Source organism: Scyliorhinus canicula, chromosome 14, assembly GCF_902713615.1.
Source record: "Scyliorhinus canicula chromosome 14, sScyCan1.1, whole genome shotgun sequence".
NCBI lineage: Eukaryota > Metazoa > Chordata > Chondrichthyes > Carcharhiniformes > Scyliorhinidae > Scyliorhinus > Scyliorhinus canicula.
This window is the reverse complement of record NC_052159.1, coordinates 64881304-64893639: the sequence shown is the minus strand read 5'-3', so window position 1 is coordinate 64893639 and position 12336 is coordinate 64881304. Positions and strand designations below refer to the sequence as shown.

General features: G+C 43.4%; 1 protein-coding gene across 2 annotated transcripts in view; it reads left to right on the top strand.

Moving 5' to 3' along the window:
* Positions 1–12336, top strand: part of LOC119977114 (cytoplasmic dynein 2 heavy chain 1) — a 734352-nt gene that overhangs the window by 349459 nt on the left and 372557 nt on the right. The window contains exons 64-66 of one of the 2 annotated variants that reach the window (XM_038817724.1): positions 930–950; positions 1984–2082; positions 5960–6083. In XM_038817724.1, the coding sequence (XP_038673652.1) occupies positions 930–950; positions 1984–2082; positions 5960–6083 (244 nt within the window). The remainder of the gene's footprint in view (positions 1–929; positions 951–1983; positions 2083–5959; positions 6084–12336) is intronic. The other variant, XM_038817726.1, reaches the window with a different exon arrangement.

The window sequence follows — 12336 nt, the reverse complement described above, 5'->3', positions numbered from 1 at the left end:
TAGAGGTTTATATGATGATTAGGGGAACAGATAGAGTAGACAGTCAGAGACTTTTTCCCCGGGTGGAACACACCATTACAAGGGGACATAAATTTAAGATAAATGGTGGAAGATATAGAGGGGATGTCAGAGGTAGGTTCTTTACCCAGAGAGTAGTGGGGGCATGGAATGCACTGCCTGTGGAAGTAGTTGAGTCGGAAACGTTAGGGACCTTCAAGCGGCTATTGGATAGGTACATGGATTAGGGTAGAATAATGGAGTGTAGGTTAACTTCTTAAGGGAAGCACGGTAGCATCGTGGATAGCTCAATTGCTTCACAGCTCCAGGGTCCCAAGTTCGATTTCGACTTGGGTCACTGTCTGTGTGGAGTCTGCACATCCTCCCCGTGACTGCGTGGGTTTCCTCCGGGTACTCCGGTTTCCTCCCACAGTCCAAAGATGTGCAGGTTGGGTGGATTGGCCATGAAAAATTGTCCAAAATTCTATGATTAACCTAGGACAAAAGTTCGGCGCAACATCGTGGGCCGAAGGGCCTGTTCTGTGCTGTATTTTTCTATCTATCTATCTATTACCAGCATTTGTACACATAAATGCCACAATAAAATCAACTTTTACTATCAGTTTTAATATTTTTGAATAAAATATCACTGATAATTTACATCTGTTTGCTGATTTGGCATTCATTTATCAATTATTAGATGGAGCCTTGTGGTATTTATAATAATGAAAGGTTATTGAATTTTATATACATGCAAAATACTTAAAAATCCAGAAGTCAGCGATAAAATGGAATTATTTTATTGCTTTATTAATTGTTCTGATTTATATTTTGAAATGTTATTTCTACATTGCTTTATGTTTTTATATGGTTTATATTAACGCCAATCATATTTTTATTTATTTTTCCATCATTCACTGCTTCACGAATAGATCAGTGGGTTGAAAATCAGGGTAGGAATTCATTGTGTTTGCAATCTTTTTTCTGTTTTCTCTATTTCCCTTGTAAGGTCTGTACCCTGCATGTTCATGTGAAATAGTCTGAATATTATCATTCCATTTGTGAATGCCATACGTCCGGTGTAACAAATCCAATTTGTGCATGATATGAAAGCTGACACTACCTTTTATTCTTAATAGCCATAGAATTACTTGACCCAGTAAATCCAGCAAGTGGAATTGATATTCATTTTGTGTTGTAGTATGGGACTGCATCAAACTGCAGAATGCTAATGTCTGCTGACAGATATGTGCAGTTTTACTGCTTTTTAATCTACTATCAAAGTTTAATTTGTTTAAAAATAAAGATATGACTTTAGAGTATTATCTCTTACTGGTTGCATTTTCAAATAAACCTAATTAAAGTCATGCTTAGATCAACAATTTGAAATAAAAATTATTGGTTAAGGCATCAACTTTGTCTTGATTTGAAACTCTAGTCAGATTATGTAAAATTTGTAAGGCCCTTCATACTTTCTGAGCGATGAGCAAGCTTAATTAGGAGCAGACCACCTATTCTAAATTTTGACCTATCTTATTTTATGCTTCATGGCATTAATTATATAATGTGGAAGGCAATGATGTGATAAATCTTAATTGGTATACATTATAGCTTGCTAGGATTAATGGCCAATTTTAGTTTTGTTGGGGGGGGGGGGGTTTCCATCATTTTCTTTTTAGAGAAAATATAGTGCAGGAATATCGAAGATATAGTATTTATCGGTGAATATTTCAAATGGATTATTATCAATATTAATATGTTAGTTGATGAAATATTGAGTAGATAGCTTCAAAATGCTTTTTCATTATATATTTCTAATTGATTAATGGTCAATCTTATCACAGATAGAGAAGAAAACTGCAGGAATAATTTCTTTGGTGATTTTTAGCACATGGATTTGCATTCTGTATGTATGCAAAAATGCATGTGCATTTTGTTTTCTTTTGCAGTACACATTTCTAAACTCACAGTTTTTTTTCCTTTTAGAGTCGGATATGCCCGTTCTTAATCGACCCTTCTTCACGCGCCACAGAATGGTTAAAGAGTCACTTGAAGGACGCACGCCTGGAAGTCATTAACCAACAGGTATTAATTCCTACAGCAGCTACAGTTTAATTATCTTATGTAGTGAATAAGAAGTAGATTAACACTATGGGCTATATTTTACGCTCTCCTGCAGGCAGGTATGAAAGCACGAGCGGCACTTAAATCTAGCACGTGGCCTTCATACCACCTTCTGGAATTCATCTGGAGCAAATGTTGATCCTTTCCAGTGTACAGTTTGGTTGCTGGGCATATAGAAATACATGGGCGTTTTGTTCATGTTGCTAATGTGACATAATGAGTGCATGGCCGCGATGTAGTTGTCTCATTAGCCGGGAGCACTAATCCTGGAAGACTGCTAAATCCTGCGAGCGGTCAAAAATAGATTTGCGCCGGCAAGATCACAGTTTGAGATCTTCCACCGGTGACATGAGGCGTCAACCTTAATCTCAGTGGATTAATATAATTTTACATATTATTGAAGAGCTTGATGCCATGGTGCCTGACCACAGCGCATCGTGAATCACTACTGGTTTTGAAAAGCGAAAACCAATCGTGATGATCATGCGGGAGTAAGGGGATACCTGTAGGCCCCGCGGGTTGAGGGACAAGACTGGACATTGTCCCCTGGCACCCTGGCAGTACCTAGGGGACACATGAAGGAGGCAGTGCCAATAGGGAAATTCTTCTCCATTGGGGGAGGTTCCCCATATGCATGGTGCTGGGGGTGGGGAGAACCCTGATGTCTGTGGAGGGGGTGTGCACTCACCCGTCCCGATCTCTGCAAGGTGGGCCTTAACTTAAGGACACCCTGATCTCAGAATCCTGGCTTTGGTGGCATGTTTAGAACCCACCCCTTCAGTTGGCTGTGTGATCTTCGGCAGTACTTTGAAAGTGCACAATGTTGTTTAATCAGGTGAGAAAAGGCGTCTGTGAAGCCGGTGAGTTTTCCTTGCCTGATCCAACATTCTGCAATTTTGGGAAAATTGCATCCCATGGGTGGAAACATACCATATTTTTTCAAATTGTCGGTTCCGGTGGGAAAATTAATGTGAACCCTGCCGGTGCCAATGGTGGGAAAACTCACTGACTATTAAGCCACTTTAACATAATTTTCTCCCCCCCGCCACATGTTTCACGCTCATAGCGGCTTGCCTCTGATTCGCTCGGCCTGGGAAGATTTCATCATTAAATCTGGGGCGCTCCTTTTAAACACCTCCCCAAAATTTATTCCAAGACCAGTCGGGGCATGGCTGCCGGGAAGACATCACCAAACTTCTCAGAGGAAGCCCTCATCAAACTCCTGGATGGTGTGAAACTGAGGCATCCTCTACCCGCGATTGCGCAGACGTCCATCAAGCAAGGTCACCACCCATGCCTGGCGGCAGTGGTCACAATAGTGAGTGCCAGCTCACTCCATAAGACGATGGGACAAAAGGCAGTGCATCATCATAATAATCTTTATTAGTGTCACAAATAGGCTTAATACTGCAATTAAGTTACTGTGAAAATCTCCTAGTCACCACACTATGGCGCCTGTTCGGGTACACTGAGGGAGAATTCAAAATGTCCAAATTAACAAACAAGTATGTCTTTCGGGACTTGTGGGAGAAAACCCGAGCACCCAGAGGAAACTCATGCAAACAGAGGGAGAATGTGCAGACTCCGCACAGACAGTAATGCAAGCTGGGAATTGAACCCGGGTCCTTGGCACTGTAAAGCAAGAGTGCTAACCACTGTGTTACCAGCAGCAGCAGTTGCAGCAGCAGGTGCTCTCAGTCCAAGGCTTCCAACTATTTTGATCAACACAAATAACCAAGTAAACTAATGTAAATAAATTGATGGACAAATTAAAGGGATAGTCCTTAAAGAAAAACTGCCTTAAACAAATATCAAATTACAAATGATACTGAAAACACAAAATACAAATTTTATTAAAGGGGTCAGTAAGAGACCCCAAATGTTGTGGTGCACAATGGGCACAGAAGACTTTGAGGGCACAAGTGGACACCGCTTTCTGTCTCTCCAGGATCACCCAGCCGTGAATGTAGGCATGGTAGAGGGGCAGACAGTCGGGTCAACAATGTTACAAATTGGATGTCAATCAGTTGCACAATCATACATGCTGACTCAAATGACACAATTGACTCATCAAGAAAGGGTCAGGGAGCTGATCAGGCAACTGGTTTTTCCTTGTGGCAGGCGAGACACACCTGTTTCCTGTGAAGAATGAAGGCACCCTCATTTCCCCACCTCACAAGGACTGCGGTTTAAACAAACCTTCCAACTTGAACAGCCAGCCACCCAGACACTAATTCCAGCTGGCCTGGCCTCCATAAAGAGCGGCCTTGAACTTTCATACAGCTTATTACTTCTGGCTCCCTGAATGTGGGAGTTCATTCTCATTGCAGTCGTCCTCCCTCCTATGTTAGGGTCTTCAGGCCCTTGGGAAATTACCCCTTCTCAGAGTCCCCCACTCTGCCCATGCATCCTGGCCTCTCATGGAACCCCACCCAAGAATCTCACAATTCCACCAGCAGTGCTGCCCCGATGGATTCACCTGCTTCCACGTCTCTCTCGAAGGGCAATCACTCAGTGTTGATACCCCCACAAGCCCAGCAAGGAGGTTACGGGAAAAGCTGGCTGTATGCCAGCCACCAGATTCCTTTGTATGTAGAGGCTCACAGACTTGAAGGACCGCTAAGGCCTTTGAGCAATCCCACCCCTTGAGATGCCGAAACTGAACCTCGCCACCGGCCCCAAGATGAACTTAGCTGGGTCCACCACGTCCTCTCTGGTGCCCCCTCGATGATGACACCCTGGGTGGGAATGGCAACCTGGGGGTTCACCTCCCGATATCCCCTTCGGAGGTGTGGTTGGCAGGTTCTCATTTTTATACAGGTGTTGCAAATCACGCTGCTGTGATGTTACGCTGGAGACCAATGAATATTTAGTGAGTGGGGAAGTCCCAGCTAGAGAGAGTCACATTTTTGGATTCTCTCCGAATTTTCTGCCCACTATGCCATTCTCACTGATGGGTAACGCAGTTCAAAACCGCACACCGCCTCTCCCTCCCTTGTGTTTTTGCATGAATCCCTGGAATCTGACAATTTTGACATTGAAGTCTTTTGGTAGTTAAGAGCAATCTTGATCTTTTGCCACAACACTAGACATTTTTATTCCAAAAAGCAGCTACACTGAGCTGATGCTCTGAAATATTTGCTGCTTTCTGTTTGATTTGGTTCATTTACGTGCAGATATACACATTACATTTTTGTCAACGGTGTATTCATTGTGATTATTTTCCAAAACCCATTTTGACACATGCTTCTCAAGGGCCATGGCGCAATTTTTCTTGGGCAATTTCTTCCATTCTCATACCAGTTTTTCACTAAAACTGAATTTGCTCGCTGCAGCACAGTTTTTGAATGAGTTTGCAGATGTTATAACTTCTAACTTGAAACCAGCTTCATATTTCGTTCTTTTTGCTGGAGGATCCATTTCTGTTCATTGTTAGCCATGCGCAATCTGTTCTTTATGGAAAAACTGAGGCCGCCTCCTAATGCAAAGAAAGGATTTCTGAGCAGAAAAGGGGATTGACATATGCAAGTCTCGGCCTAAATATAATCTTTAGTACAAGAAAATGAGATTGTCTTATAGACCCAGTTGACTTATACATAATGATCTACAGTATGCACAGGTATAAATAATTCATTCAACAGTTTACATAAAAGTTATCATTGAGGAGTGTACCTCACTTCATGGAAAAGCTTGTCGGATACATCTATGTAAAGTTACAATAGTTTTACATTTAAGTGTAAATTGAACCTTTCTCTTTCACTGGGCCACACATTTTACTATATCAATGATTCCTGAATATTAAATAGCTAACCAGTTGTCTTTAATATCAACTTGACAGGATTCCAACTTCATTACAGCTGTAGAGCTGGCAGTGCGCTTTGGGAAGACACTAATTATCCAAGAGATGGATGGAGTTGAGCCTGTATTATACCCACTTCTGAGAAGGGATTTTATTGCTCAGGGTAAGTGTTTCTAGACTGCTTTTGTTTTAATAAATTAAATAACTAACATGATGCTATTAGTAGGAGTATCAGAATGTTGTTGGGGTAGAGGGGTAAGTTGAGGTAATTTCCGCAGGAATGGATAATGGACACCTGATGCCGCGTTATGTAAGTAGTGACTTTTAAAACAAAAGCTGCTTGAAAATCAACACCAAATAATCGGGAAGTGCAATTAGGCGAAGAATTGGTTTTATCACCGAAAGCGTTGGGGGCGCTGGGTTCACGCCAAATTGCAATTCTCTGTGCCTCAACAGTGGCGACAATACATTCCACTCCGCTCGTAAAGTAAACACCCTTGGCTTATCATTAGCGGACCTGACAGTTCTCCGCCTCCACGTGGCAGAATTCCCAGTGGCAAAGTTCACTTGTGCCTTTAGAAATTGTGAAACGGCTCCATGGCTGATGAGGGAGAGGGAGTAGGTACAGAAAATGTCCAACATTGCCATAGTTTGATGACAGTTATGCTGCTGGCCGGGGAACTTATGGCAGTGCCAGGGGGAGTAGCGGGGGGTGGCCAGGAGGTGGGCTGTAGGGTCGGGGTGGACCGGAATATCATTGCGGCAGCCTGCAAGGCAGCCATGCACTCCAGTGACTGCCCACTGTGAACCTAGGGCACTGGTCATATGGGTGACCCCCCAGGCCACATCCCGAGGTGCCTTCTGGCCCCAGTTGACCTACAGCGCAACCAGTGCCATCTTCTTGGCTAGGACAAGTGAGTCTGGGGAGTGGAGTGCTAATATGCGGCTGCAGCCTGTCAGCCTCTAGAGTGTCAATCCCGAACCTGGCGAATCCGACATTGTTTTCCAATAGAATCAACCGTGCTCTACGTACTAATAATAATAATCTTATTTGTGTCGCAAGTAGGCTTACATTAACACAACAGTGAAGTAACTGAAAATCCCCTAGTCGCCACACTCCAGCGTCTGTTTGGGTACACTGAAGGAGAATTCAGAATGTCCAATTCACCTAACAAGCATGTCTTTCGGGAGTTGTGGGAGGAAACCGGAGCACCCGGAGGAAACCCACGCAGCCATGGGGAGAACGTACAGACCCCGCACAGACAGTGACCCAAGCCGGGAATTGAACCCGGCCCCTGGTGCTGTGAAGCAACTACTGCGCTTCCGTGCTGTCTATGTAATTCCCCACATTAAACTTTATTTGCCAGGCTTTCGCCCAGTCACCCAATCTATCTATATCCCATTGCAGAATCACAATCTCCTCATCACAACATGCCCTGCCACCTATTTTTGTATCATCTGTAAATTTGGAAACCCTAAATTCTGATCCTTCCTTCAGGTTATTAATGTAAATTGTAAACAATTGTGGACCAAGAACTGATCCCTCCGATATTCCACTAGTTACATCTTTCCAGTCTGAAAAGGACCCAATTATTCTAACTCTCTGTTTTCTATGTGACAGCCAGTTTTCAATCCTTACGAACACAGTTCTCTAATTCCATGGGTTTTTATTTTACGCACCAGCCTCTTATGCCGCACCTTATCAAATGCCTTTTGGAAATCTAAATACACTATATCTACAGGTTCCCTCCTATCTACTCTCCCTGTTACATCCTCAAAGAATTTGAGAAAATTTGTCAAACATAATTTACCTTTCGTAAAACCATGTTGACTAGGTTTGATTACATTCAGCTCTCTGAAATGATTAGCTATTTCATCTTTGATTATTGACTCCAGCATCTTTCCAAATAATAGATGTTAAATTCACTGACCTATCGTTTCCTGCCTTTCCCCCTTTTTGAGCAAGGGCATCATATTGGCTGCTTCTCAATCTTTCTATACCCTCTCGGAATTTAATGAGTTGTGGAAAATTTCAACCAATTGGTCCACTATCTATGCAGCCACTTCCTTTAAAACCCTTGTGTGTTTATCTGGTCCTGGTTACTTGTCCGCTTTTAGCCCCTTAGTTTCTCTAATACTCTATCCCTTGTAATTTGGATTTTTGTAAGCTCTACCATGTTATTTGAAATCGGTCCATCTGATACTTTAGGGATTTTTGCAATGTTTTACACAGTGAACACTGATGCAAAAAAATGATTTAGCATATCCGGCATTTATTTTTTTTCACCTCATCCAGTAGAGGTTCCACATTTACCTCAGCCACCCGTTTCTTATTTATATATCCATTGAAACTCTTATTGTTTGTTTTTGTGCTGCATGCAAGCTTTCTCTCAAAATTCATTTTATCCCTTATGAACTTTTTAGTCTTTTGCTGCTGGATCCTGAAAATTTCCCAGTCCTCTGGCCTACCACTGTCCCTTGCCACTTTGTATATACTACTTTTCAATTTAACATTTGCCTCTTTCTCGTGGAATCTCTCTTTTTGATTGGGATAAACTCCTGCTGAGCATTACAGACCAGCTGTTTGACTATCTGCCACTGCTCATCTTCTGACCTTTATCTTAGCTTGTTTACCCAGTTCACCTGAGATAACTTCTCCCTCATACAATTATAATTGCCCTTATTTAAGTTGAAGAGCTTGGTTATGGACCGATAGCGTTCACCCTCAAACTGTATTGGAATTCTATCATATTGTGGTCACTACCATCTAGAGGACCCTTAACCGCAAGCTCCCTTATTAATCCTTCTTCATTGCACAAACCAAATCAAGGATAGCCCATTCCTGGGTAGGTTCCACAACGTACTGCTCTAAAAAGCAATCCCTGATGCACTCCAAAAATTCTTCTTCAACGCTGCCCTGGTTTGTCCAATCAATATGCAGATTAAAATCTCCCACGATAATTGTAGTTCCCTTCAAACATGCCCTTGATATTTTCCCATTTATGCTCTGACCTCTTAAGAGATCACATTTTGGGGGTTGAAAGATTACTCACAGCCTTGTCTTTCTTCTCCGGCTATTCATGATTTCAACCCAAACTGATTCTACTTCACTCTCCACTGCCTTTATATCACGACTCAACACTGCTCAGAAACCTCCCTTGATTAACAACGCTACCCCACCTCCTTTCCCCTTTGGCCTGTTCTTTTGGAATGTTGAACAGTGAATGACATGTTGAGCACTCAGTCCTGGACACCTTTCAAACTCGTTTCTGTAATAGCTAATGTATCATATTCATATGTTGCAATCAGTGCTATCAACTCATTGTGCTGAAAATGCTTTGTGTGTTCAGATAAAGAACATTTAGCTTTGATTCTTTCCAGTTGTTTATAATTCTGGATTCGCTCTGTATTGCACATTTTTGTTCATGTTTCCTGCCCCGGCCTGTCACACTATGACAGTCACGTTCCCCCGCATTATCCTGTGCCACAGTTCTCTCATATACCCCTGATTGTTTTAAACCTTCCATTCTTGGAACCCTCCCCCTTCTAGTTAGGGCCCTTTTATGAGTCCTTGGTGCCATATAACGTTCATATTATCTGTCCCTTCCTGTTGTTTTCTGTTGACACTCAGACTAACCTGCACTCCTATCTTTAACTTTGACTTCCTAATTTTCCAGCAATTGAACCCTCACCTACACACTTTAGATAAAACCCTCTCTACTTACCTAGTTATATGGTTCGCAGGAACACTGCTCCCAGCCTGGTTCAGATGTAGGCCGTCCCAACAGTACAGCCCCCACTTTCCCCAGTGCTGATGCCAATGTCCCACCAACCAATACCCACTTCTCCCACACCAGTCTTTACTCATCTATCTAATTGTACATACCCTTTGCCAATTTGCATGTGCTTCAGGTAATAATCCAGAGATTTTAACCTTGGAGGTTCTGTTCTTTAATTTAGTGCCTATCTCCTCAAACTGCCTACACAGAACCTCCTTCCTCATTCTACCTCTGTTGTTTGTGCCTACATGGACCATGACCACTGGATCCTCCACCTCCGACCGCAAGTTCCTCCCCAGCCCAGAGCAGATGCCCCGAATCCTGTCACCGGGCAGGCAACACAACCTTCAGGAGTCTCAATCCTAGCTATAGAAAACAATGTCTATTCCCCTGACTATACTATCCCCAACAACAACATTTGACTTTTCTCCCCTACTTAAATTGCTCCGTGAATCCTGGTACCGTGGTCAGTTTGCTCATCGACCCTACAGACCCCTCTCGTCCACAGAAGGAGCAAGAATCTCCTAACTGTTGGAGAGGGACAAGGGCTGAGGCTCCTGCAGTGCTATTTCTTGGATCCCTCTACCTGCTTCACTTACCATCACACCCTCCTGTGCCTGACCATTCACAGAATTTAAGGAAGTTAATTTAAGGGGTGTAACTGCTTCCTGAAACGCTGCTCTCCCCCTCCCTGATGTGTCTTAATATCTGAAGCTCAGATTTCAGCTCATTACTTCTGAGCCAAAGCTCGTCAAGAAGCAAACATTTGCAATAGACGTGGTCACTATGAACCTCAATGTGGTCCACCTGTTCCCACATGTTGCAGCTACAACACATCACCTGACCTTGATTCACTATTTTACTTAATTAAAATTAATTTAATTTAGAATTTCAATTTGTGTTTGCTTATACCACTAATCTTTACTTCCCTCAATTTCTGTTTCCCTACTGAGGCTCCACTTTCAAAGTCAGAAAACAAGAGAGAAAGACTCATCGACCAGTCACTTACCACATTGGGTCCCCTCCTCCCGGTTAAAATACTAAAAGCATCAGACATTGTGACACATCAGGGAGTGGGGGAGTTGCCTGGGAGAATTTTATATCACTGAAGCCCGGCCGGCGCTATGTTTTCCGGCGCGACCGGAAGCATTTTATATCACTGAAGTAGTTTCAATGCATGTTTAAAAAAAATAAATTTAGATTACCCAATTATTTTGTTTCCCAATTAAGGTGCAATTTAACGTGGCCAATCCACCTGACCACATCTTTGAGTTGTGGGGGTGAAACCCACACAAACACGGGGAGAATGTGCAAACTCTACACGGACAGTGACCCGGGGCGGGATTTGAACCCGGGACCTCAGTGCCGTAATCCCAGTGCTAACCACTGCGTCACGTGCCACCCTGTTTTAATGCATGTTGATGCTAACAAGAAGGATAATTCAAACAGTATGATTTTATTCATTTCTTGCAAATGCTGTTACATGGTCTTAATTTTATATTGGTCAGAAAGGTTAAAACTTTTGTTTGACACAAATTTAAAACAAAAACTAAAAATATATGGGGCGGAATTTTCCGTTCCAGTGGCTAAGGGTCGGCGCCAACAGAGAATCCGCGGGTGGAGCACGGCGGGAAAATTGGTGCAAACCACTCACCGATCCCGGTACTGGTGAGGGGCTAGCACATGAACCACCTGCAGGTCCCGGGCTGCGCATGCGCAGGGCTGACAGTCTGCACCGGTCCCGCCGGAAAACATAGTGCAGGCCGTGTTGGAACCCTAACCTGCCCACCCAGACCCCACAACCCACTCCCTGTCCATCCCCTACCACTCCCCCCAGCCCTAGTATAAGGCTCAGAGGCACAGATCCCGGACGAGTGTGGTGGCGCTGGACACTGTCCGCAGTCGGCACGCCGGATTCCTGACCGCTGAGACCACATGTGGCCCGCGCTGTCAACTCGGCCCATCGGGGGTGGAGCCTCGCGGGTGGGCCAGCTGAAGACGTGGCAACGGCCTTGCGACTGCACGCGGCGAGTGGCCCAATGGTGCCGATTTGGAGGTGGCAGGGCATCGCGAACAAACATCAAACTGGCACCTGCCCGGATCCGGCGTTGAAAGCAATTCTCTGCCCGATCGCCGATTTCGACGTCCGGCTACGGAGAATCCCATAAATGTTTTTTTATCATAATGGAGAAATTTGACATAAATTTGATTTTTTTTGGGAAAGAATATTCATCAGTAATTGTGGCTTGGTATACTGTATTAAAATCAGGTTATATAACCTGTTATAACCTGCCTGGATCCTATTGGCTGGAGACATTTGGTTACCCCATGGTACTTGAAGAATTTGGATTCCCTCATGAGAGGCTGGTGGGGCAATCATTAGCAGCCCAGCTGTATAAATAGAGCTGGCCAATGTAGTACCAGCTAGAGAGGGAACCAGTTGTGAACTACTGGCTCTATGTCCATATTCTTGCAAATAAAGTTACTTTCTTTTTGACTGTACAAACTCGTGCTGGATTCTTAATGGCCCTCAGAAAATATATCAGTTAGCAATGCATAATTTTTTGAAGGGGTTTTATAGCATGAATAATGGGATTAAAAGTGGAAGCTTACTTAAAATCAAGTGATTGTTAAGGT